The sequence below is a fragment of the Eptesicus fuscus genome, chromosome 19, assembly GCF_027574615.1.
Source record: "Eptesicus fuscus isolate TK198812 chromosome 19, DD_ASM_mEF_20220401, whole genome shotgun sequence".
Lineage (NCBI taxonomy): Eukaryota > Metazoa > Chordata > Mammalia > Chiroptera > Vespertilionidae > Eptesicus > Eptesicus fuscus.
Window position 1 is genome coordinate 38,745,382 of NC_072491.1, and position 27,631 is coordinate 38,773,012.

Sequence of the window (27,631 nt, forward strand, 5' to 3'; positions counted from 1 at the left end):
CATGATAAGTACATTTAGTAACATTATAAGGTCAATATATAACAAGTTAAATATATGTCAATATCAGCTATATTGTATTTCATACTAAGCAAAGCTGGTATTGAAATTTGTAATAATATACACTATCATTTCCAAAAAAATAAAAATACACCCCTCTTCAAAGTGACCCTCTCACTGCTGTGTGGCATGAAATCTCTCCAATTTAAGCAGGAGTGCAGTGCAGCACCAGCCTTGCACACCATTTAGAGCAGAGGCAGCGAAAGGAAACCCAGGGTCAGCTTCGCTCAGAAGCTGACATGCCTCAACAGGCGCAGGAGCCCATCCAAGGGAGGGCCTGGGACCACACCCCAGGCATGCTGCCAAGCCCAGCAAATGTGTGGGCAAGAGATGATCACAACTTGCATGATGAGGTCAAAGTGAAATTAACAAAGACCCCGCAGCTGATATCCCAACGATATCCTCTCCTTTCTGTGTATATGGTCCTGCAGTTCTCCAGCTAATTTTGTTTAAGTTAAGGAGAAAAATAGCCTGACACCTCTAGTAAGGTAGTAATTCTCCTGAAGTTTATATCCATTACGTGCTCTCAAATACAATGACTATTTAAGCAGCCAAATCTACTTGCAAGAAAAATTTTAAAAAGACTTTCTTTAAAATCCAACAATTTTCTTCTCCAGTAAAGGTTATGAAAAAGTTTAAGCCACAAATGAAAGACATGCAGAGAGCGAGTGTCATGGTTACTTGATACATAAAAAAGAAAAATCCTCAGGATGCTAATGATCACCCATATAGAGCAAAGAGTAGATAAAAATTAACTATCTAATCCTATATAATAAAAGGCTAATATGCAAATAGACCGAACGGCGGAACAACCGAAAAACTGGTCACTATGACGTGCACTGACCACCAGGGGGCATGCGCGGAACATGGTGGACACCGGCCGCAACAGGATGGTGGAGCAGGTGAGTGGGGGCGCCAGACCAAGGCGGGACGCTGGTAGCTGTCATTGGGGCCAGTGCCGGAGCCACCTCTCACATCCACAGCCAGTGCCCAGCGCCGGCCCCGATCACTCAGTGCCATCAGCGGGTGTGAGTGGCGGCTGCCAGCCCCAATTGCTCCTCAGGGCTTCTCCACCTCTCCCTGCTCCTGAGGGGAGATTGGGGCCGGCAGCTGCCTCACACCCACTGCCAGTGCCGGAGCTGCCACTCGCACCCACTGCTAGCACTGGTCCCACTCGCACCCACAGCCGGCGCCCGGCGCTGGTCCTGATCGCTCGGCGCCATCAGTGGGTGCAAGTGACAGCTGCCAGCCCTGATCACCCCTGAGGGCTTCTCCACATCCCCCTGCTCCTGAGGGGTGATCGGGGCAGCAGCTTCTGCTTGCACCTGCTGCTGGCATCAGCCCCAATCGCTCTGCGCCTTCAGCGGGTGCGAGTGGGGCCGGCAGCGCATGGGAGTGGCATCGGTGGGAGCGGGGCTGCCGGCAGACAGGGGACCAGGGGCTGCGGCAGGAGGGGCCGGGTGGGGGCACAGAGGATGGGCAAGACCCGCCCCTGTGCCTACTGCAGCTTCGTGGCCCACAGTTCCTTTCACAGTGCACGAATTCGTGCACTGGGCCCCTCGTTATAAATATAAAAAAGACGTAATAATAACTTAGTTACTCCCTATCAAATTAACTGGCTTAAATTCGTTTTGTTTTATTTTATTTTATTTTAAAAAATATATATTTTATTGATTTCTTACAGAGAGGAAGGGAGAGGGATAGAGAGCTAGAAACATCGATGAGAGAGAAACATCGACCAGCTGCCTCCTGCACACCCCCTACCGGGGATGTGCCTGCAACCAATGTACATGCCTTTCAGTCCACAGGCCGATGCTCTATCCACTGAGCCAAACCAGTTTCGGCAAATTCGTTTTGTTTTAAATATACTAGCCAAAAGAGATGTTTCCCCACCATCCTACAACCCTTCAAATAATGAAATAAAATCTTCATAAAATTTATTATTCCTATTTTCAATTTTAATTATCCTACTGTGCTTCCAGATGCTAGATGACTTAGGACTATGCTGTCATCAAGCCTTGAAGAAAGTTCTACCAAAGCTATTTTGAATCAGGTTTAGCTTCAACACAGATGGCCGGTTTGAATTCCAGAAACCTGTTTTTGGAACCCTCCCTGCCATGTGATGGCTTAGAGGTGAGACAGATAAAGTGGCAGAAGATGACAGATGACATCGCAAGAGCACTGGTAGCCTTTCCTCTGCAGATGTAAAGCCTGGACGAGAAGATGCTGCTGTCACTCAGGCTGTAGGAAATTCACCTGCCTCTCAGGTAGACTGTCATGAATTTGTTTTCAAAATGTATCCTTTGTTATGTTTTATTGCATCAATGGACAGTGGGCTTCCCAGAGACTAGAATGGAGGCAGTTGTTAGCTCTGTGTTGCCAAGGAAAATATTTGGCTGCATATACGGTTTCCTGAGAGCAAGTTAGTACATGACCTCAATCTATTCCAAGCTTATCATAATGTTGTACGGCTGTGCTGATTCAGCAAAGCAATCCATAATCGCTTGCAAAATGCCCCTGCCTCTCAGGGATGTTATGAGGCTTAATAAGATAATGCATGTGAAGCACTCTGAGCTCCACAGAAGAAAGGCGCTAAGGAATAATATTATTCTGCATTTATAATTACAAGCAGTCTTACAAAGAACCCAATAAACCTGTTCACAAATTACAAATAACAAGTACTTTAAGTAATTTAATATAAATCATTGTATTAACAAAAAACTGAAATCATTCATGTTTGAAAAATGAAATGGACAGACTTCATAAGGCTAAGACGCAATGAAAAATAATAGTACTTGACAAGTTTCTACTAAAAACTACAATTACATCCCTTTGTGATAAAACCAACTGAATCAGAAACTTATAAGAGTACGTTTTATTGAACTTATCTTGAGACCTTGCTATCAATGAATTTAATTTAATATCGTTTCCATGGGTTTTCTACCAATAAATTGAAATTTAAAAAAAATCAAAGCCAGTCATACAACAAATTTATTTTCTTCAGTTATCAATGTTAAGAGTGAAAACATAAATCTTAATTTTCAATGAGATAAAATATTAGTACTTTACCAAATATAAATTTCTTTTTAAAAAATATTAAAATAATGCTGCATTTTCTGGAGGAGGGGCAATGGCTTTTGTCTCCTAGACGGGAAATGCTTGCTTCTTGTCCCCCTGCCCAAGCCAAGAACACAGTGCATGAAAGTCCTCTCCAAAACAGCAGGCCAGGCTGAGGTGGCATCACTGGGTTCATGGGTGTCATTACCTTGACTGGACTGTGACCGGGGCCTTCTAAGTCTTGGGATCATTCCTTCTAGGAAATCCCTGGACTCTCAGGGGTCCAATCTCTGACCCTGTTTCTCCACAACGCTGCCTTCCTAACACTTGCTACATCATCTGGAAACCATCAGACTCCATCAGGAGGGCCTTGGAATTCCCTTATGACTGTCAAGTCCTTGAGCTAGAAACTGTATTTCCCACCTCTGCATCGCAGTCCTCTACTGCACTGCTGACTCAATGACCCAAGTGCACACTCAATAAAAGTGAGTTGAACAGATCCACTCTCTGGAGAAGGCAACAGAAAGAGGCGCTCAAGTGGGCTGTATGGGCTGGACAGGATCGACTCCTAGCACACAGATGGGATAAGACATTTTACTTCCTCATTTTTATTTGTAATTATTTTTTAAAAAGTAGTACATTATGTTTTCAAGGAAACATAAACACGATATTGGATAGGGAGGATGCAAAGATAAAAAGACAGGCCTTGCCCTCCTGTGTGTGGTGCAGGCACCTTGCCAAGTACTGAAATGGATTACCTTGTATAGTGTTGTGGATAAGTGTCTAGCTCTTTTCTCTCACTTATCCTAATATGAAAATCAGAACTCAATAAAAAAAAACAACACAAACCCAATTCAAAAAAGGGGGACTTAGCATAGTATGTGAAAGTAAGGGGCTCCTCAGATTAGCATACAGAAGAGAAGCAATATAGAGAATTATCGTAATCAACTACTTACAGGAAGGAACGTCAAAGAAAGTTGGGAGAAGATGGACATTCGAAGGGACTATATTATGAAAGAGAAAAGGTGGGGAGGGGTACAGATTGCTCTGAGGAGGAAACCCTAGGTTAGGGAGCTAAGGGTGCACCTGACAGGAAAAAACTGACTGAGAAACACAGTAGCTATGAGTGTGCACAAGAATATTTAATATTGCAGGTCTTTACAAATCCTGACATCGGATCCATAATCCTTCAGGTTCCTGATGACCACCCTCCACCCTCTTACCTTGAGGGTCAATTTGGAAAAAAGAATAAACTGTTCATAATTTTCAAACATGTGAAAATAGCTTTATTGTGTCCTATAGGCAAAGGATGGGCAGTGAGTACACTCTTACAATTCTGAGTACTGTAACTAGTGGACTGAGAAGATGGGCATCAAAGATAAAACTGCTATTGCTTTAAAGCCACAGGGTAGGGACTGAAAACTCAATGTCCACCTGGTCAGAAAGGATTGGATCTGCACCTCAGTGCTGAACTAGGCCAGTCAAGAGAAACAGAGGTGATTCCTACCAATCTCTCCAACTACACAGATGGCCTCACCTCCGTTGGAATATTTCCTCCAAAATATAGATGAGCCACACTATCTATCTATCTGGCCTTTGCCCCTTTCTTTTGTTAATCCTCACCCGAGGGTATTTTCCCCATTGATTTTTAGAGAGAGGGAGGGAGGGAGGGAGAGGGAGAGGGAGAGAGAGATCAATTGGCTGTCTCCTGCTTGCAACCCACGACTGGGGCCAGGGATCAAACCTGCAACCCTTTGGTGCGAGGGCCGATGCTCTAACAGCCACACCAGCCGAGGTGGATTTTTGTCTTTTTCAATAGAATCTAAGAAAATCAAGAAAAGAAGAGAGTGGAAGGGAGAAAGACAGAGAGATAGATGGGGATATGGATAGAAGTGAGGGGGACCACAGGCACCTCCTGTGGGATCAGAGACAAAGTTAAGGGTTGCTAACGCCTGCAGATAAACTTGGGAATATAGACAAAGAGTGAACCAGGGCTTCATTTATATTTCAAAGAATATCTGAAACCTAATTGATCATGAGATTTAAAGACTTCCTGAAAGTTTGTGACTTTTCCTTTTTACATGACCTGTTTCACTAGCTAAACAATTCCAGAATTAAATGTTTGCTTCAGAGACAAGAACTTCACTTACAAAGCTGAATTCTGTGCTGCAGTGGACCAGGGGAGAAGAAAAATCCCAGTGGAAATAAGGGAGTGGCTAGGCAAGCATGTCAAACTCTAGTGTTTGACATGCTTGGGCTAGGCCGTGGTCGGCAAACTGTGGCTCGCGAGCCACATGCAGCTCTTTGGCCCCTTGAGTGTGGCTCTTCCACAAAATACCACGGCCTGGGCAAGTCTATTTTGAAGAAGTGGCGTTAGAAGAAGTTTAAAAAAATTTGGCTCTCAAAAGAAATTTCAATCGTTGTACTGTTGATATTTGGCTCTGTTGACTAATGAGTCTGCCGCTAGAGGAAGACAGTGGCAGGGGCTACAGGTGAGCTGTGAGGAAAAGGAAAGGACGGTGGCCCAGAGCCTGCGGTTCACTGAGTATCACCTGCTCCAGACTCTCACGTACCACGTCTGAACTTCCTGGCCCCCACAGGCCTGCCTCCCCCACAGGCCTGCCTCGGGAGCTCTGCCCCTGTCCTAAGAGTCCTGCCTGGTGTTGCTTGGCAAGTGGAGGCCAGGAGTGGGAGGGGTCCAGGACGAAAAGGAAGGAGGAGGAAACCACGTGGGAGGCCTCTCTGGGAATCCAGAGCAGAGCCTTCCAGGGAAATAGATGGATGTGCTGATGGAGCTTCTACAGCACCTTCACTTGGAAGCAACTCGGGCAGTGGTTCCCACCTTTAGGGGTAAGAGGGCTCCTTTTACTATCAATAATGTCCATGGAGCCCCACAGGAAGGTATCTACACTTAAACTGGCATAGAACAGAAAGAAAAGAACACTTCTATAAGAATGTGTATCTTACTTATCACTACACCATCTCTCTGTTTTCGAAACACAGCTGTATACTAGTAAACCTTACATATTAAGAACTATTCTAGTTAGAGCATTATTGGTTACAATAGGCTTTATGGAACTGGTCCAGGAATCTAATCATCAAAATGGCATTGTTTTGATAGAAAATATCCTCCATTCCAAACAGTTAACTTACAAATAAATCTCAAGGGGAGAAATGGTTTTTACAGCTACAGAGTCTCTGTGCTTCTTCTTAAGAAAGCACTTAATTCAATCACAGAGACATCCATCCATCTAATCAAAGAGAAAAAAATGATTTTAATTCTTTCACCTCTGACAATTTTAGTTCTCTAGCAACATTCCAAATAAAATGCACTGTATGTAATTTTTTCTAATCTGACATAAAGGATCTACAAATTGAAGATGGTCTATCAAATTAAAAAAGCTTTTAAGAAGGTGAGCTTAATTTAGGGGTGGTAATGGATAATTATGTCAATTCCAATAGGGCTTGCTGTTTTTTCTTTCCTTTCTCCCTCTGTCATCTATAAGGTAACACATAACACTTGGGATCTTACAGAATGGGGGTATGCAGATGCCTGCCTAATGTGGACAGGCTTAAGGAAGGAATCACCACTGTACTGAGAAGATACTGCTCCCCAAATGGCCCAGGAATTCCATCATGTCCACCATTTGGCCTTGATGGGCGTGAAAAGGACCTCAGGACTGACCGTGTGGGAGTACTCACATTATTTCTTTCACTTTAATTGTTTTCCATAAGACAAAAAATTTATTTCCAAAATTGGCAGGCCCAAAAGGATTCATCTATTACAGGTGGTCAAGGCTCTAACACTGTACAATCAGAATCTAAGTCCATTTTAATGAAAAATTTTTCTTGGCTGGGTAAAATTAATGTATTTTTTTCTGTAAGATTGTGTTGAATTGGACCTTTCTTTGGTTCAAAATTATAGAAATGAGAAACATAATACAAAAGTACCCTTTCCAACAGCCCTGGGTATCTAAAAGTTTAAGTTTAAATGCATGCAATCTAATACATCCCTTTTCCAGATGCATATTTGCAATTTGCACACTTCCCTTTAGGAACACAGGTTAGAACACACTGCACAGGTGGTGCAGAGCTCAGTACTGTGTGAAACACGGCCCTTGGATGCCACTCCTGTCCTTGACCTCTGGTCCACAATAAAGAACATTGGGGTACTCACAGCGACTATTGGTAAAGTCTGTTTTGCTCTCAATACATTTCCTGAAATCGGAGAGAACACCTTCACGAGGCCAGGACTGCTGTTTATCTGGAGGGTACGGTGCGCCCACATGATGGACACATAAAACGATGGCACATTCCCTCTCACAGAAAACTCATCTGCTTACACGAGGTTACAAAATGACTATTCTCAAACCAGCTGGTTATCCAGTTTTCTGGCTAAATACCAAGAATTTTTTTTGGCCCAGACAGCAACTTTCTATTTTCTTGGGATCTTTTATCATTTTTTTTTTCCCTGACAGGAAAAGCTGAGCTGTCTTGAAAGTGTACATTATCCTCTGACATTGTGATTTGCAAAAAACATTCTTCCCAGTAACTAAACCACGGTGTCTCAGTGTATCTTAACTTGGGCTTGTCCATGTGCTTAACCCACTTACTCATGACAACTCCTCCCAAAGGGCAGGCAGAGCAAGAGTAACACTGGCTTTGATCTGGATTTGAGTTCTCGAAGCCGTGAGACTCTGAACGAGTCACTTAAACCCGAGGTTCCCTGTGTAACATGGAGTTAATAACTAACTACACCTGCCCGGCAGGGGCGCCGCATGGATGAAATGAGATGATACAGGTAAACGTGAGCACTCCACGTGTGACACGTGGTAACGCCCAGCGCTCGCAGGGGCCAGGCAGTCGGAGCTGCAGCAGCTTCGTGGCAACCAGCCTCTGAGGGCACGCAACGTCAACGCACAACTCATGTCCTCTGTTTCCCTCTGTCACTCCTCTGGCTCGTGGGAAATGTGAGGGCTCTGAATCAGAGCAACGAACTCAGAGGTTTTCATATCTAGGAGGAACTTTTTCCACTGCTCAATGACCCTAGCATCTCATCCTTTCATGACTTACACTGAGCTAACTAGAAAGAGACAGTAAAAAGGGTAATATTGGGAGAGATGCAGCCCTGTTAGAATGCATGGGCGTGGAGAACACGCGGGGACCTGGGCGAGGGGCAGCTATTTGACTGCAGTTTCCATAAGATTGAAGATATTTAAACCATCAAAATCTCTTCTGTGAGTAACACGTTAAAACTACCCCAACTGACACCCCAGAAACTATTATAAATCTTTACTTTGGTTTTGAGTGTTTTGCTTTAGGAATTTCTCTGTAGATCAACCTTTTCTCTCACGATAAACAAAGGCTGGGTTGAAGACACGACCACCACCCTCAGGGGCAGGTCATGGACACGGGGGAAAGATGCCAGCTTCAGAATCACCAGCACACTGGGGTTGGAATTCTAGTTTGTCACTGACTAGTTCGAGCCTTACTATTGTTTCTGCATATCAGTTTCCTTATCTAAGAAACAGACAACAGTATTGACCCTGAAGGAGTCTGGTGATCAGAGGCAATACAGGGACCCAGCAAAGAATGGAGGAATCCTCCAGAAGGGATGAGAGGGTAGCTGAAAACAGTGTGTCTACATATATTTATGATATTCTTTTAGTATTGCTAAAAAAATCCCCACATTTGTAGCCTTGGATACAAGGAATCCTGATTCTTAATACCAAAAGTATTATCTATTTAAATATTTTTGCATTTTCATAGTATAGTAACTAGGGGCCCAGGGCACGAATTAGTGCACCCTGAAAGGAACTGTGGGTTGGGAGGCTGTGGTGGGTACAGAGGCGGGTCTCAGCCCATCCTCCACGCCCCCGCCTGGCCCCTCCCACCACGCCCCCGGTCCCCTCTCTGCCGGTAGCCCTGCTTCCGCCATCACTGCTCCCATATGCTGACTGTGCCCGCCATGCTCACACCCACTGATGGTGGGGAGAGATTGGGGCCAGCGCTGTCAGCGGGTGCGAGTGGTGGCTGCTGCCCCAATCGCCCCTCAGGAGCAGGGGGAGGTGGAGAAGCCCTGAGGGTGATTAGGGCTGGCAGCCACAGCTCACACCAGCTGATGCTACCAAGTGATCAGGGCCAGTGCTGATCGGGGCCGGCGCCAGCAGCAGATGCAAGCACCGGGCAGGACTGCAGTGCACAGGAGCAAAGCATTTTCAGTAACCACTAGAGTCTCGCCCCGATGACAGCGACCAGCGCCCCGCCTTGGTCTGGTGCCCCCGATCACCTGCTCCACCATCCCACTGTGGCTGACTCCCGCCATGTTCCACGCGCGCCCCGGGTGGTCAGCACACGTCATAGTGACCAGTTGTTTGGTAGTTCTGCCGTTTGGTCTATTTGCATATTAGGGTTTTAAATATATAGATGATTCCTCAAAAAATTAAAAACAGAACTAACACATGATCTAGTAATACCACTTCTGGGTGTAGACCCCCCCCCAATGAAAGCAGGGACTTGAACAGATGTATGTTCACAAATAATCATGGTGTATAACAGCATTATTCACAATAGCTAAAAGGTGCAAACAATCCAAGTGCCCACTGATGGATAAATAGATAAAAAAATATGGCATATACATGCAATAGGATTCAGCCTTAAAAAGGATGGAAATGCAGATATATATTATCACATGGGTGAACTCTGAGAACATTATAGTAAGTGAAATAAGCCACTCATAGGAAGTAAATACTGTATCATTCCACTATTCTAGATAACTAGAATAGTCAAATCCATAGAATAGTGGTTACCAGGGGTTGGGAGGAGGAGAGGTGAATAATTATTATTTAATAGATCAGGAGTTTTTGTTCGGAATGATGAAAAAGTTATAGAGATGGACAGCAATGAATGCTATGCATATTTTACCACAAGAAAAAAGGTCAAATTAAAATCAATTCTCAGGGCAAGGTTAATTGGTATCCAGAGTCTTTAATCGAGAAGTATTATAAGCAGACCTACAATTCTTGTATTTTGTGAATTATTCTTCACTGTCACATTCTTAGAAAACAAAACAGGATTCAATATCTGATATGCTGGAAAGAGCCCGCCTGGAGTAAAAGCTGAACTCACAGTTAAATAAGGCACAAGGCCAAGTTTTACTAGACTTATGCACTCATGGCAAAACACAAGCTGTTAAGGGGTCCCCATTTCTTACCAACAAAGCTGAGATGAAAATCACCACGATCACTGCTTTCCTGGAATTATTACTTTAAAAACATCGGGGGTGACAGAAAAGATGAGATGATTTAAAAAACTGGACCCTTACACTTATTATCAGAGATAAATGACTCAGTAATTAGGAAGAGGTGATCATTTTCTAAGTAGAAATGAACTAAAATATTTCAGAGTGAACAAAACAGTAATAAGAGGAGGAAAGAATTGGTAAACAACATACGTGAGTGCCTCTATTTGCCCACCCCCAAACGATAGACAAAGAGATAACCAAGCATGACTGACACTTCTTCCTTCCCTACAGCCTACATACAGACTCTGATGTAGCAAAAGGTGTGAGGGAAAGAGGCGTTCTTTAGGGGAACAGCTGTGTAGAAACAGCTGAAATGAGGCCAAATATCTTAATGCCATTGTGGTTTTCTCTCCTTTTTCTTACTGATTTAATATTTGCCTCAAGGGATCTTCTTGCTCAGCACTACCTCCTCTCCACACTCTTAGCTTAGGGTCATGTTTGATGCCCTAAAGTATCAAACAATATCTGATACTAAGATATTTGACTATAGAAGGAATTCAATGCTGCTATATGGTATTAGATACTTATTCTTTTCAAACTATCTCCTTGAAAAAGATTCTCTATCTAATTAATTAATCATCAGGGAAATGTAAATCAGAATCATAATGAGATATCACCTCATTAGGATGGCCACTATCAAAAATCCAGAAAGTAACAAGTGTTGGTGAGGATGTGAAGAAACAGGCATCCTCATGCACCGTTGGTGGAATTGTAAGAATGGTGCAGACACAGTACAGAAAATTAAAAATAGAAGTGGGTAATAATCCAAAAGTACTGAAGACAAAAATCACAGTGATATTTCTGTACCCACACTCACTGCAGCATTTTTCACAAGAGTCAAGATGTAGAAACAGCCCTAATGTCCATTGATGAATGAATGGATAAATATGTGATATGTACATACAGCCTTTAAAAGAAAATCCTGTCATACGCTACAACGTAAATGAAACGTGAGGACATTATGCTACGTTAAATAAGCCAATGCTATGTTAAAAAAGAGACAAATACTGCATGGCTCCACTTACCAGTATGTGAGGTATCTAAAGTAATCAAAGTGACAGAAACAGAAAGTAGAAGGGGATGGCCAGGGGGAACAGTGAGTTGTTCAATGGGTATGGAGTTGCTATCACGCAAAATGAAAAAGCTCGGAAAAAAAAAAAAATGAAAAAGCTCGAGACCTGTTGTACAACAGCATGCATATAATTAATAATAAAATAATGCAGACTTAAAAATTGTTACGAGGATAAATTTATGTTAAGTGTCTTTTACCAAAATTAAGAAAACCACCAAAAATCCAGCCTGGCTGGAGTGGCTCAGCTGGCTGAACATCATCCTGGGCACTGGTTCAATTCCTGGTCAGGACATATACCTGGGTTGTGGGTTCCTGGTCGGGGCATGTATGGAAGGCAACTGATCAGTTTCTCTCTCTCCCTTCCCCTCTCTGAGCATGTCCTCGGGTGAGGATTAAAATTAAATAAAATAGTTGCACGTATAATGATTTCTTACTGTACAATCCACCGCAGCCTGAAAGTTAACCTGAAGTTCACAAGAACAGTGCTGGTTCCCTCTTGCTCGGCTACCAGTACAACAGGTTGGGAAGATAGGCTTGTTCTTACCCATTTGCTTAAAAAAAGAAACAGAAAACAAAACCAAACAAATGAAAAACAAAACCACAAAAAACTAAGAAAAATGTACTTTCAGCCTAAACCAAAAAGAGAATGACACCAACAGCGAAATGCCAAACAGTGGCATGTGCTTTGGACACACAAGTCCCATGCCTAGGCCTGGGCATCTCCAGAGCAAGGAGACCATGGCAGAATACTTCAAACCAACTCGGCCAGAGGCGTGACGAGTCTGATTTTACGGCACCTTTGCCAAACTCTAACATTGCTACGATCCTGTGCTTACCGTCCCATCTGACTCTGACCTGTCCTTTTCAGCCTCAAATCCGACCAGATGCTTCACTACACGGGGTTCCCCCCACGGTCCTGTGCCGTGGCTCTGGTTCCTCTGCTCCCCACCTGACAAGCATCCCCACCCCCTCGTCCCATCCCATCCCGGCCCAGCCCCACTGGCCACTCTCTCACCTACTAAAACCTCATTTACAGCAAGGCTTGTTCCTGTAATTCCACTCAATCCCACTGTCCCTTCCAGTTCCATAGCTGGTTGGTTGTTTACAAGTCTATTTCATCTCAAATGAATGAAAGCTCCAAAAAAAGTAAAACAAAACAAAAAAACCCATGTACTACTGACGGTCAGATTCCCCCTCAGTGAATAACAATGTCTTGCATATAGTATTTACTCAATAAAATTTATTACTGAATGTTTGGCTCTTGAGTAAAATCGATACAGGGAGTGGGTGTCAGAATTAATTTCTTTTTATAATAATACAAGGCAATCAAGGCAAAAAGGAATGCCTCCTTTCTAGAGTGTGGAAGGCAGTGTAAGTCTTGAAATTAGAGCTCATGTCATAAATTGTTAAAATCGTGAAGCATTAGGGTACATTAAATTATTCAAATCCTCTTTATCTGAAAGCTGTTAAACAAACAAAATAACCTTTTCATATACTTCAGAAAAAATAATAAGGGGTCTGAGGAGAAAATAAGAGCAGGAATTCCACCCCTGATAACTAATTTTAAGGATTTCATTAATAACATGAGCCACTGGTCCACATAAGAATAGGAAAGTGATTTATACGCAGACCAGCAGAAAAACACTTTATCTTCATTCAAAATTGCAATGTCAAGGGCAGAATGCCGACCACAGGTTATATTGTCAAACAAGGAAAGAAAGTTTGATTTATTTTTATGAAAACAGATAATAGCTTCAGATCTTCAATAGTAAGATAGGGCCAAATTCATTCCTGTGTTCAAGCAAATAAGAGTAAAATAAAAATTGCCATGACTCTTGCCCTCTTTAGTTCTCCTTAAAGAAAAATTCTTGAACATGTCACTCAGGTAACAGGGACAAGCAAGAGCCAACAAGGTCCACAAGAGAGCTGGAGAGGGTGCAGGTGACTGGACCTTTTCATATAAGTCAATGAATAAGACAAAAGTGAAATAATAAAAGTATAGGGTGAGGATATTATATGTAGAAATGCAATTATTTCTCAACTTATGACTTTTTTGCTGCATTGGATATAATTTTTGTGTGTGCATGTATTGGCTATGTAATGTTATAATGTTAATTATTAATACTTTCTCCACTACTTAAGTCTAGAATGACAGTCAGCAAAACAATAAGTCAAGCTTTGATTTGTAGAGTTTACTGATTTTTAGATTTCCATGGTGTGAATTCTCGGTATTGAATGCAGACTTCGGAAAAGATGTGTAGTAGCCATCACTACATAGTATCTCTCTCATGTAACTAGATATGACACAAAGAGCCTCTACAGCACAGATAAGGGTAAAATGAAGTAGAATAATTAGGAAATGATGAACTTTCGTTTTCCTTACGCTTGTTTTGTAATATAATTTAATTGTAAGTCTATATAATTTTTAATAATGGTTGTTTATCAATTGGCTTATAAAATTCTTGAAATGTAACAATTGGCTCTCATTGGTTGATGTGAATTGACTCCACTAAAACCACTGGCCCTCACCTCTTTAAAATACTTCTTTATTTTTTGATGCTATCCTCACTATTAGGGGAAATTCAAATGTACGAAGTAATCTACAATCCCAATGTTCTCATACTGGCACTACAATCAAAATTATATCATTAGAAAAATCAGAATGAGAAATGAGGATGACCTTTTAGGTTGCTCAGTCCAACAAGGAATTTCTTCAGATAAATACACGGGAGTGGGACTGCTGGGCCATGTGGTATTTTAATTTTTTTTGAGGAATGTCCATACTGCTTTCCATAGTGGCTGCATGAATTTACCATCCCACCAACAGTGCACAAGGGTCACCTTTTCCCCACTTCTTCCCCAACACGTACTCTTTGTTGTCTTTTTGGTGGTAGCCATTCTGACAGGCGTGAGGTGATATCTGTGGTTATGATTTACATTTTCCTGATGATTACTGACATTGAGCATCTTTTCATATGTCCATTGGCCATCTGTATGTCTTTGAAGAAGTGTGTATTAAGGTGCTCTGACCAGTTTTTAATCAGGTAGTTTGGGTCAATTTTATTTTTTAAGAGCATAGGAATTTGCCACAGAAATTTCTATTTAACTTTTCTGATTAAAAGTGTGAAATTGGACATTGTAATCCAAAATAGATTATTGTATTTATACTACTTATTATTCTGTGAAACAAAAGCAATATTAGCCCTTCAATGAGGAAATAGGTTTTTCCACCATTTATGACTGCTGTTTGTAAGGTATACAGTAGAAGCCTGAAATTTTAAACACTTACCAGCATCATATCAAACAGGATGAAACATCATCCTTCAGTATCAAAAAGCTGCTGGAATGGTTCAACGCAGACTCTGGACCTGCCCTGCTCCTAACAAGGCCCGCCCAATGTGAACGCTCTCCGAGGGCTGGTGGCTACAAACACGAGTCTTCCTACTACTTCATACAAGAGGATGCTCCTTTACTTGAAGAGCTGGTAATTCCCCTCCAAGTTCCCATCCTTTAGGCCCATGGTCGGCACACTGCGGCTCACGAGCCACATGCGGCTCTTTGGCCCCTTGAGTGTGGCTCTTCCACAAAGTACCACGGCCTGGGCGAGTCTAATTTGCAGAAGAGGCATTAGAAGAAGTTTAAGTTTAAAAAATTTGGCTCTCAAAAGAAATTTCAATCGTTGTTCTGTTGATATTTGGCTCTGTTGACTAATGAGTTTGCCGACCACTGTTTTAGGCCATTAAAAATATCCTTTCTTCTCTCCCTTTATTTATAAAGCGGATGGAAACTTGAGGAGCAGCTGATGACAGAGTAGACTTGAGTGCAAGAGCTCATCATGCCTGGCTGACCTGCCTGCTGGAAGGTTCCCTAAGGATGAGCCCGGCATTCCTGACGGAGTACTAGTATTCTTTGGTGCAACATCTCATGTAATCCAGTTTAACTTCTCTAGGACAACTATGATTTCATTCAGGCTGATGCCTGTGGCTAAAATACAAATTAAGCTTGGACAATGTTGTCAAGATGATGGTTGGATTTTATTTATACTAAGTAACGGGGGATCGGCTGGGTGGGCGGGCACACGGGGTGAGACAGAAGGGCGTGGGTCACACTTCTGTGCTGCTCTTGAACCCTAGTGGCTGTCAGCTGCTGAGAGAAGCGCGCTGGCCCATGCGGAGCTGGAGGGGGTGGGGGGCAAGCACAGACACCAAGAACCTTACTGCTTCAGATGACCTGGAGGGGAGGATGTTCATACCACCGCCCCCTCTCCCCCTTTCTACCTGAAGGAAGCACTCATTGTCTGAAGGTCTTAGTGTAAGTGAAGAAAATGCCACCTTCCTGCTCAATATGGGAACGCTAGTTACTGAACACCTAATATCCATTTATGGCGACAGGCACTTGCTGAGTGTGTTCACTTAGCTCATAAATTTTTCAACAACTGTGCAACCTCGATGTTATGCTTGCTAAATTCTGAAGGAGGAAACTGAGTCTCAGAGAGAGAAAACACTTTGCCCTGGTTCAAACAGCTTGTCAGGGGCAGAACCAGGACACAAACGTAGCTTCTGTCCTATTTGCTTCTGAAGTCCTGCTCTTTTTAAAGACAATTTACTAAACAAGCAATCTTCTTAACAGTACTAGGCTAGCTGAAAACTTAAAAGTATATTTGTTCTTTTCATTTGGTTTTTAAGTTCTGTTTCCCCTTTCAAAACACATTAGTTTTCAAATTAATAGGAACATTATTAGAAGAATAAGGCATGACAGGGTGTTTATTGTTGCTGCTTCTTGGGTGGTTGTGGTGCAGTCCATGATTAAACCCACAGTGAAAGTATGGCACAGGCCCAGCGTGACACATCCGAACGTGTTTGATGGTTTGAAGGGGGAATTACCAAGGTTTTGCAAAACTTTAAAACCTTGTGCAAGACCTTGATAGTAAAAAAAATAAAATAAAATAAAAAAAATCTATGTAACTGTTTTAAGTGTAAAGTGCTGCCTAACATGCAATGTTCACAAAATTTAATTATTTAAAATTTAGAAATCTGAAACAAGAAACTTAGTGATTTCTCCGGTGCAATGGTATCAGCAACCAGAAATATGGCAACTGCAGAACACTGTGAAACCTTAACCAATTTTTTCTCCTAAGAGCTTTAGGAATATTATTTTATCCATTTGCTGATACCAAAGAATGAAGACACAAACTGGAGATTAACTGAGTTTCTGGTAACTAGTGAATGTCATGGGGAAAAAGAGAGAAATGGAGACTGAGATAGGCATTGAGAGTGGAAACTCCTTGAATGGTGAATGTTATGATATAATCTTGACAGAAAAGCCAGGAAATAAAGACTGATTTTCAGGGTGGGCTGGTATCAGAAACTGCATTGTGTATGCTATATGTATATTCCTCAGAAATTCTTAGAAGACAGAATTACATTTGTAAAATTGCTTTATATAAAATTTAGCTTAATAGTACATGCATGAAAATGGAAAAGGCTCCGATGATAATATGTGAGTGGGTAGCTAGGATTTTATAATAGATCGGATCAGACAGTTTCAGGCTCATATACCTATACAGACAAAGACATCACTGTTCTAAAATCTGCCTCTTTTGAATATTACATAAAAGGTAGGTACTCTAAGAGGATGCATTCAAAAACAGATTAGAGGAGATACTAATCTCCCTCACCCTGAAGGGACGCAGTGTGTGAATACTTCAAGAGCATATATTGGCCCTGAGCACCGAGGCACTGTTCGTACTTGCCTAAGACAGATTTTTCTTGGCACCACAAAGTCTAATGTGTTTTTTCAAATATTATTTTCTTAAAGTTTATCTGTAGGCAAAAATATCAAAGAAGAGAGGCAGAAAATGATCTCAGAAAAAAAGAAAACCCCAGGAAGAAAGCTGTCATGTTCTGTGTTTCAACTTCACAAAAGAATTCCGTGTAGAGGCATGAGCCTTTCAAATCGCTTGTCACTCAGGATATGAAATTCTAATCTAGTGGTGCGGCCGGTCGGGGCTCAGACTTCATCAAATATGCTGACGAGCCGGAACAGGAGGTTCACTTCCTTACTTCTGGTCTCCATCTTCACTTGGCTCCTCTCTCGCAGATTATGACAGTCGCTTGCCGTGCAAGCTCCGGAAGTCCAAGATGGGCAGAGGCTGAGGGCACCTCACGGAGTTTACCAGACGAAAAGTGACATCACCCCGCCGCACCTCAGGGAATTGGTGAATTTTATATAAAGCCTATTTATACACCACTGCAAGTGATACTTGCATTCATCTTGCTCTGTGACATCATTTCCTCATCAATAATTTAAGCTGAAGAAATGGATTAAAGGGACTCTGAAGGGACTTCTCACACATGGAAAACCAGAAACCAACTAAACTCTCCAAAATATCAATTTGGTCCTCTTACCTTGTTCTTTGATCTGACGGATTTGCTTCACAGTTTCTTTTAAGATTGCACATTTGTCAGGTTTGAAGTTAAAGTTGTCTATGTCATTAAAATTTGCAAATATCAGCTCTGCAAGTTCTTCGATATATTTATTTTCCTGCTCACGATTGCGTTTCTCAGTGCTCCTCTTGGGGCTAAAAAAACAAACAAACATGTTTTTATTATGAATTTGAAGAAGAGCTATTTTGAACAAGATAAGCATGTCAATCAAGTTCTAATACAAAGACAGCCAACAGAAGTTACTTATGTAAACACAAAAGTACTTTGGGGGTGAGGGGCGAAACCTGAATTTGCTCTAAATGTTGCAGGTTTTTAAAAAAAATTAAATTTACCCCAGTTTATAATTATATATTTACTTGTGTCATCTTATGTCCAATGTGATTACTGTTTCCACTGACAGGGATCAGACAATTTGCTCACCCAGTGCTTGATACCAAGCTTGGATATGAAATTTACTGCTGAGTAAGCAAAGGATTCCTTTATGTTTTAGAAAATGGAAGTTACGTCTGTAAAAATTTTGAAGTTTATGTAAGATCAATAAAAGAAAGGGAAGTTAACCTAGTTAAAATAAGAATAAATTTCAATGATTTTTGATAAAGCATAAAAAATTAAGATAAATAAATCTATATAATTTCACAGGCTTCTTCAAGATGTTAGTAATCAAACCAAACAGGCTTTTTAGATAATGCAAAAACCACAGTACCATTAGAAACAAAAGCGAAACTGACCAGGGTGTTTGTTAACTGTCCAAGCTGAATGACATGCAAAATACAAACCAACGATCCAAGTTCAACTAAAGTTTTAAAAAGTTAATGGAAGGGAGGGGGGAAAATTGGCAAGATCCTCTCATTTGAATTTGATAAACAGCAAATTCCAGAGTTCCCTTTGATAATAACAGTGGACCCTTTTCTTCTCAAGTACAGTACAGGGCCCACTAAAAGACATTCAAACAATACAATATACAAGCAAAGCAAGTTGTTTAATGTAGCCGCTTTCTGTATTTTTAACAAATTGGTATTATCTGTGTATAATAGCAATTTATAAAATCCTGTAGTTTGTAATAGACTCCCATATATTAGCTTCTAAATATTAGATTTATTTTCACCAACTAATAAACCTAAGATGGAATATAATTTCCCATTTTACAGCGGTTATACAATTTGTCCAAGATCACCCAGTAGAGCAGACCTGAATTGGGTTTTCCTAAGTCTCATGTGTATTCCTAGCTTCTAGCTGATTAAGTGCAGGGAAAGGGAGGGAGTGGCTAGAATTTGTGAAGGAGCCAAGTTCCCCTTCTGGACCCCTATATCCACCCCTTCTTCCCTCCATCTCTCCCCTCCCTCACTCCCCAAGACAATAAGTCAATGACAAATAGGTGAAGGGGGAGCTGTGCTACAAAGATGGGAGAGTGCCAGGGAGAGGGCTGGACTCACTCAACCCCTCCACCCCCCCGCCCCCACATTGGAACCTGCACAGAGAACGTCCCTCCACTGGAACACGCCAGTTTACCACACTGCCTCCTGGAGGAGGGCTCTGAGCACTACAGGCAGTTTGACTGACAGACTGTGGTTAGCCAGGAAGTACTAGGGAATCTAGAGGCAACACACAGGAGCTGGGATGTGGACAGTGGTGACTTAACAGGCTTATTTTGCTTGGCACCTACAAGGAGAGAAGGAAATATAAACACTGGCTCTTTGCTCTTTCTCCTTCTCTTCCTCTCTTAATGATGATCTCTATCCCTCTTCCCTACTGTTCCCCATCTCATAATTTTACTGGCCATTCAATAGAAGTTGCTCTTTTAATTTAAATTTATTTTACTGGCCATTTAATATAAGTTGCTCTTTAAATTTAAATTTTTAAGTCACTGACATGATTTAAATATTCTTAACAGGTTTTTTTCATATCATCCCATTAATAGTGTCCACATTCTTTTTCACAGTAACCTGTATTGTGTTCCAGGTTATAGATGTTTAAATAGTTTACATACAAGCCTACAAGCATTTAGGTTTTTCCTAACCTTTTTATGATGATGAACAACGCTGTTATAAGTAAGCTCAAACAAATATAATTTTGCACATGTAAAAGTATACTGTTGGAAAATTCCTAGAAGGGGAACACTGTTAGTTCAAAGAAAATATGCATTCATAACTTTAAAAAGGTACGGCTAAGTTATCCTCCATGGAGGCTATAACAACTCATATATCCACCCATAACATATGACATGGAACTTGCTGTAAAACTTTGTGCTGTGCTCACTGAAGAGCCACAGTCTTTTTTATAAAATCAAAAGCAAGTGGATTTAACATTTCATGTCTTGCTCATTAAAACAAACAAACAAACAAACAAACAAAACAAAACAAAATAAAACCCAGTATAAAATTAACTGCAGATCTTTTTAGTTTGGGATCTTGCCTTTATGACAGTGTGATCGAACAGAAAAGAGTGTGAAAAACTCAAGATTATAGAAGAAAGAGGTTTTAAGAGTCAAGTACTTAGGAGATATCAGAAGAATGTAGCTTTCCTCTTCTTAGAAAAAATAATAAGATCTGTAACTGATTAGCATCTCCAAAACGTCAGCTAAATAATACATATTTGATTAACTGTTAAGTAGCAAAACCAATCACAGTATCAAATCAGGTGTAAAATCAGTGCTACAATATCAAAGAAGCCGCATGTGACTTTTGTGGGCAATCCTCTAACCTGGGTCCGAGCTGGTCAGGACATTCCTTGCGCTTTCTTGTCTCTGCCCTGGATGGGTCAGAGGTATTTTCTCCCATCCCACTCATCTTGAACACATATCAGCAGCTAAAACAGAAAACAAGGGGGAAAGTGAAAAGAGCTGATGATCAAGTGTCTGATCAACTTACCAATAATGAAAAAACGTTGACTCCTATCAGAAATTTGACAACAGTTTTGACTGATGTGCGTGTATAACTTTTAACAAAAAGGCTGCCTTTTTTTTTTAAGTCTTGTTAAAAGGTTAAGCACACGTAAAGGTTCCGAGTCATAAACACAAACAAGCCTACCTCACTGGGCCCATACCCTTTCGCCAGGCCTTGTCTTTCATCAGTGCCACTGAACCACAACTGCTGGCCCTGGTTTCTGCGGCCAGCCCCCAGTTTCAGGAGCGCTCTTGCACATGTGGAAACGACAGGTGTTGTAAGGGGCTCCTCCCAGTCTCTGCTCTGGGTTGGCCAATGTGAAGTCTGTGCTGCAACAGCTCACCCATGACAGACTGCCCGGGGAAGAGGTAGGGCCATGCCATGAAGCTGAATGTTTCCAAATCCCACCAGGGAGATATGACACCTCTCCTAGGCCCGCACAGGCCTCCCTAAGCAGTCGCCCTCTAGCAGGAGGTTCCTACCTCCCTGCTCCTCCCTCAGTGCTCCACCCAGGGCAGCTCACCTGCCTGAGCACACCTCCTAGCCACAGTTTCCTGTCACATCCCTGACTGCCTCTTGCTGCTATCACCCAAGGCTTTAAGATGTACTAAAAAAATCAGGTAACACTACTGACCCTAACCGAGGAGGAGAATTACTGGCTCCTGCTGGCTGAATACTTTCCCGTAAGAAAATATAAGGATATATAATAAGAGAAACAGTGTGTTCATCATTAGTAGAATCCAAATAATGTTTAAATATGTAAATCCAACAGCAACAGAGGCTGAGTTCTCAACAAACTAACAAAGGGACTGACAAAGGTTTTGAGGACATAGACAGTTGTTACTCAAGGTGCTCAATAACTGCTAACCGCCCCTCCCCCACTAAACAAGCAAACAAACAAATAAAAAGCAGCCCACAAGGTTTTAGCCTGCATGTGAGACTATTTCCTAGAGTTCAATTCCATGCTAGTTCCTCTGCCTTCTGTCCCCCAGCCTCCTAAAATCACCTCCGCCCTCCTTTTCTTTCTGTGGCAGCTTTTCTTCCTTTCCAGATTGGAAAAATTGGAGGGAAGGGCAAGTCGGCAGAAGGTCAAGAATTTGAGAAAGAGGAAGGTGGGCTACGAAAACACCACCTGAGAGTGACCACTGTATCGCTGTCACCTACCGATCGCACAGCCCAGCTCTTCCCTCCGCGTAATCTGGGATGCTCAGTCTCACTCCAGTCAACCCTTCCGGACTCAACTCCGATCCAAGGGGGCAGCGGAGTTAATTTTTTTAGGAGTCACGTGTAAGTAGGACGAAGAAACACTGTAGCGGCAGAGGTTCGCACCAATTGCACATTGTATTCAACAGGTCACACAGGAGGGGACAAATCTGAGAGCCAAGGCCTGAGCTTCCTGCTGCGGGGAGCAGTGTAACAAGCCCCAAGGTCCTGTGCTGTCGTCAGAATTTGGGGCTGATAATGAGCACAATCTGTATTTCGTTACTATTCATTTAGCATTCACTCTGTACCAAGAAATTTACAGATAGAACTTAATCATCAAAACCGGACCATGAGCGGCCGTAGAGCTGAGAAGCAAATGGCCAGCATCCATGTCCAAGCTGCACCTCTTGGTGGGACCTTAAGAAGTCGCCTCTCATGCCTTGATGACCCCTTCTGTAAAATGGGGTAATCAGTAGCATCTCCAACACAGGGCTGGTGAGTGGATTAGCAAGAACTGGGACGGAGACCCAGGCCGACCCACTCCTGCTAAGGGTCTCCCATCAAATAAGCCATGCTTCCTCTAATCTCGCAGTCACAGGTCAGGTGGGGAAGCAGCAGGACCTCCCCTCCCCATCACGCACTCACTGAGCCTTGGTCCACCACGCTGAGTGTGTGAGGAGCACGGGGGCGACGGCTGCTCAGGAAGAAAACCAGGTGCGGGAGATAAACAAGTAAAAGGTGGAGGTGCCATACAACTGTATGCACTCCTCTCACCGTGACGTACAGGAGAGAGCACCTCGCCACCTGGGATGGAGGAGGCCTGAGGCAGCGCGGGAGCCACACGGAGGCCAGGGAAGCCCAGAGGGCCAAACAAAAACCTGGACACCAAACTCTTCCAGACGATGCTCGACACTCTGCATTTTTTCTGTATTTCTCTTGGAACCACAATTCCCAGGGTTCCAATCATGAGCATGGAACAAAAAACATTCCTCATCCAATCGAAGAAAGCTTCTAACACCACCACCACCACCACCAGAACAATCCCAAGGACTTTCTACCCTGGAAGCAGCCTTCTATAAATCCTAAGATTTCAAGTAAATTTTTTTTTTAAATATATTTTTTTATTGATTTTTTACAGAGAGGAAGGGAGAGGGATAGAAAGCCAGAAACATCAATGAGAGAGAAACATCGACCAGCTGCCTCCTGCACACCCCCCACCAGGGATGTGCCCGCAACCAAGGCACATGCCCTTGACCGGAATCGAACCTGGGACCCTTCAGTCCGCAGGCCGATGCTCCATCCACTGAGCCAAACCGGTTTTAGCTCAAGTAAATTTTTATCATGAAGATGTAACCCTCAATATATAACACAATGCCCCATATTGTAGGTGTATGTTGCCGGAAACAAATCAGTTTCACTAAAAGAGAGATGTTGACAGGAAGCCAGGAAGGCTGGTCAACAACCTTAATTGCTCTAACCACTCACCCTTTAGTTGACATATTGTTAGCTGAAGCAGCTTCCACCTTTGTTTGTCCCCTGTAAGTTTCTGTTATTTCCTGCCTAAGGGCTACATGTAAGTTTCTGTTTATCTTGCCTAAGATGTTTTTCCCCAAAGCCTCAATAAGAGGGATGGCAGGGCCAGAGCAGTCGTGAGTTCTCCCACTAGAGGTGGACTACCGCCTGGCCCCCCATTTCGCCAAATTGAATTTCTTCAAGTCTCCATTCATTTGTGTGCGGCCCTTCTCCAGAACTCGAACCCTGAACCGGAACCCTGGACCACGCGGGACGTGGAAAGGGATTCCTACATTCTGGCGCCTACCGAGGGACTTCTGGAGGAGAAGGTATTTTTCGCCTAAGAGTGAAGGAAGGAAAAAGTACACCGAGGAAAGGTGTGGAAAATTCACCGGAAAAAGGTGAGGGAAGTTCACCGCACACAAAAGCCCACGGCCAGCTGCAGAGTCGCGAACTGTAAGTAGGGTGGGAACTTCTTTTTCAGCCAGGCTAATGGGGAAGAATTAGGTTATAAATATAAAGTAAACTTTATTATTAGAATTTTGGTTTGAATGCTTAAAGAATGTGGTTTCTTGTTCAAATTGGAATCTTGATTGATATTTGGAGTCTGAAGTCTGTAATGGGAAGTGGGACTCCAGTGCTGAAGCCGCCTCTGGTGCGGAAAAATTCAAAGATGGCAGGAGAGGACAAGGCTATCTGCTTTCCTGCAATGAGATTACTTAAGGTTTCATTTAAAAATTATAAAAGAATTCGCAGAGAGATGCAAGTCTTGGCCAAACTGGGCGTTAGTTATTACTTTGGAAAGCGAAAAAGAAAGAAAAAATTTAAGATCTGTCTTTATCTTTTAAGCATGAAAAAGAAATTCCGCCAGATCTGTTGCTGATGCTTCCCCTGAAGTAAGCAGGATGTGGTGAAGGAAGGGAGACACGTGGAGATCCAATAAGGAAGCCCACTCTCCCAGTATGCTAAGGAATGTGGTAATTTACATTTGAATGGCTACAAACTTCTTCCAAACTCCTGTGGCAGCAAAAGATTTTTTTTGGAAGTTTGCTTAATTATATAAATAATAAAGTTAAAGGTTTAGGTATTTTGAAATGACAAAATGCTAAATATATTTGTCCAGCTCTAAAAAGTTTAAATTTGATATATTAAGATAATTATAAAAATATTATAATCTTTAAATCATATATGGATATATATATATATTTGATGGGGTTTTTTTACCATGTTAAAATTTCAAGGTCTTAACAGAGATGATTCTTGGAAAGCTCCAAGGGCCCAGAGTAATACAAGAAATTTATTCTCTCTTCTTAAAGAAAATCTTTTTAAAACAGATCTAATATACTTGAAATTGCATGGAAAGCCTTACCAAATAAAAATTAATAAATATACTTTAAATGTTATGAAGGTTTTTGGCCCCATGAAGTAACTAAATATTTCTTCCAGTTTAAAATTGAAAGAAAATCCTTACATGATATTTTTTCTACAATGTCACTATAGTTTTTGATATTTTATAACAGCATATACCAAACAAACTTACAAACTAGTTCTTTGAATATTTGGCAGCAATTTAAAAGCACATGAAAGGATTTAATTCCTTCCACTGTGTGGAAGGCCCCCTGGGAAGGCACTGGAGCATTCTACATTGGCCCTTCTTGCTCTTTTTGCCAAGAGGGACCTCTTCTCACCATCCAATTGCCCACAGCTGTTGCCTGGGCTTTCTGTTCCTGCTGAGGTTGAAGCCTCATAGTAGCTGGTACCATGGCTCTGTCTCTTGCACAATGGCGTGAGCTGGGCCCTCCCTGGAGAAGAAACCTGGGTTCCCCAAGATATATGATCAATGCCAGGGCCCCGCCAGCAGGCGAGGGGATCCCAAGGCAGGTGCTGGGCATGGAGGCCATAGGGGCATAGGCTACCAAGGAGACAAAACTGAACCTCACATCACCCTGCTTGGCCCCGGAGGATGGCTGGTTAGTCAAAGACGGGTAAGATTCCTCAAGGGAGGAACAACCTAAGACAGGCACAGTCGCAGAGGGGCCATCAGGAGAGAACTTGGGGGTCAACAGAGGTGGGGCACAGAACCTCACCCCCCCAACATTGCAGGGGCTTGAACACTCGCCCCTTCTGAGGGAGGTCTCCTGCCCCATGGCTGCTTCGCGCTTCCCATGTCCAGCTCAGATCGGGACCCAGGTGGCCGACAAAGACTTGTCCAGCTCAGATTGAGACCCAGGCAACAGAGACTTGGCTGACAGCAGCAGCCCTATATCTAAATCCAGTCTAATACCAGGAATGCTTACAGCCTTCTCAAGGATGCAAATAATCCTTTGCATTAATACTTACAGGGTAAACTAAGATTATTGTTATAGTATTAAATTTGACAGTAAAATGGTCAAAATTGGCTAATTGAAATAAGTAAATATTCAAGAAAAATTATACTGGACCAAAAGCTGTTTCTACAGTATTAACTAAAAATTCTTTTGGTAGTTCATTTCATGGTGACATTGCTTAACATTAATGAACCTTAAAGCAGTCATATTTTTGTACAAAAAATTAAAATTTAAAGTGATCAAGACTGTATTATAAAAATTTTCCAAAAGCCTCCTAATAATTATATCAAAAAAGGGGGGATAGTGGAAAAATATTTTGTAATACTAAGAGCAGGACACCTATGAAAAAACACACATGGTGTCAGAATAAGCCAAAGGAAAATTGTTTGGGCTCAAATAAAAAGGATCCCAAGTAAAATTTATAAAAAAGATTCCTTTATTAACTTTTGGTTGAGAATATGTTTGTATATTTTCAGAAAACAACTCCAAGACCATGTGGATTCCTGCAACAGAGAGGAATTGACAGGAATGCTCCAACCATGAAGACAAGAGGAGAAATAATCCAGAGATGGAAGACACTGACGACACCTTGCCATGCTAACAGTCAGCAGCTGTGCGTTGCTGCAGGTTGCCCAGGACCAAACCAGAGGTCGGACCTGCATTACCACCATTTGTCCACCATCCAGATACCATTGCTGACATGTTCTCAAAAAACTGTTGGACATTGAAACTGGGATTCAAAAACTGTTGGCCCAGCAAGAAACTTACTGCAGACTGATTTCATTTGACTCTCAGCATAGCCATTGTTGCTTGTCTCATTTTTTGTTCTTATATGTTTATTTCTAGTCTGCATATGCAAGATTTTTTAAGAAAAAAAACGGGGGAGATGCCGGAAACAAATCAGTTTCACTAAAAGAGAGATGTTGACAGGAAGCCAGGAAGGCTGGTCAACAACCTTAATTGCTCTAACCACTCACCCTTTAGTTGAGACCTTGTTAGCTGAAGCAGCTTCCACCTTTGTTTGTCCCCTGTAAGTTTCTGTTATTTCCTGCCTAAGGGCTACATGTATATTTCTGTTTATCTTGCCTAAGATGTTTTTCCCCAAAGCCTCAATAAAAGGGATGGCAGAGCCAGAGCAGTCGTGAGTTCTCCCACTAGAGGTGGACTACCGCCTGGCCCCCCATTTCGCCAAATTGAATTTCTTCAAGTCTCCTTTCATTTGTGTGCGGCCCTTCTCCAGAACCCGAACCCTGAACTGGAACCCTGGACCACGCGGGACGTGGAAAGGGATTCCTACAGTATGTGATACGTTTGTTGATGTATATTAAAAAGTATAGTTCTATCAGAAAGATCAGAACGTTTTTCAACAGACAATTACAATATGACCATTTTACTTAAGTTGTATGTACACACTTTGGGACTTGGCATCAGCATCGTCTACCTTTAAGTTCCCCCATTACAGACACAGATTATTGTACCTTTGCATGAAGGGACGGCACTGGTGTATTCAATAAGGGACTAGGAGACGGCGAGTGAAGCAAAGAGCGAATGTTTTCTGGTTTATGTATATTAAGGCCATTTTAGCAGACTGCTTATTTATATTTTACTTGAAGGCTGGCTCGCAAACCACTGTAATTGTAGTTTTAAAACCATTAGTTTCCTTTTGAAGAGCCAAGTTTTTCCTTTTCTTATGTGATGGTACCTTGAATACATTCTCTTAAAAACTAAACATTTCAGCGTTATGAACATGCTTGTGTCTTTATTTTTCTGTG

At 42.1% G+C, this 27,631-nt stretch overlaps 1 protein-coding gene across 1 annotated transcript in view; it reads right to left on the bottom strand.

Annotated features, from left to right (window-relative positions):
• NCOA2 (nuclear receptor coactivator 2) overlaps positions 1–27,631 on the bottom strand; it is a 264,744-nt gene that overhangs the window by 68,904 nt on the left and 168,209 nt on the right. The window contains exons 3-4 of the mRNA XM_008150353.3: positions 20,636–20,740; positions 17,897–18,069 (exon numbers count right to left, since the gene is read on the bottom strand). Coding sequence (XP_008148575.2) covers positions 17,897–18,069; positions 20,636–20,721 — 259 coding nt within the window. The 5' untranslated portion in view covers positions 20,722–20,740. The remainder of the gene's footprint in view (positions 1–17,896; positions 18,070–20,635; positions 20,741–27,631) is intronic.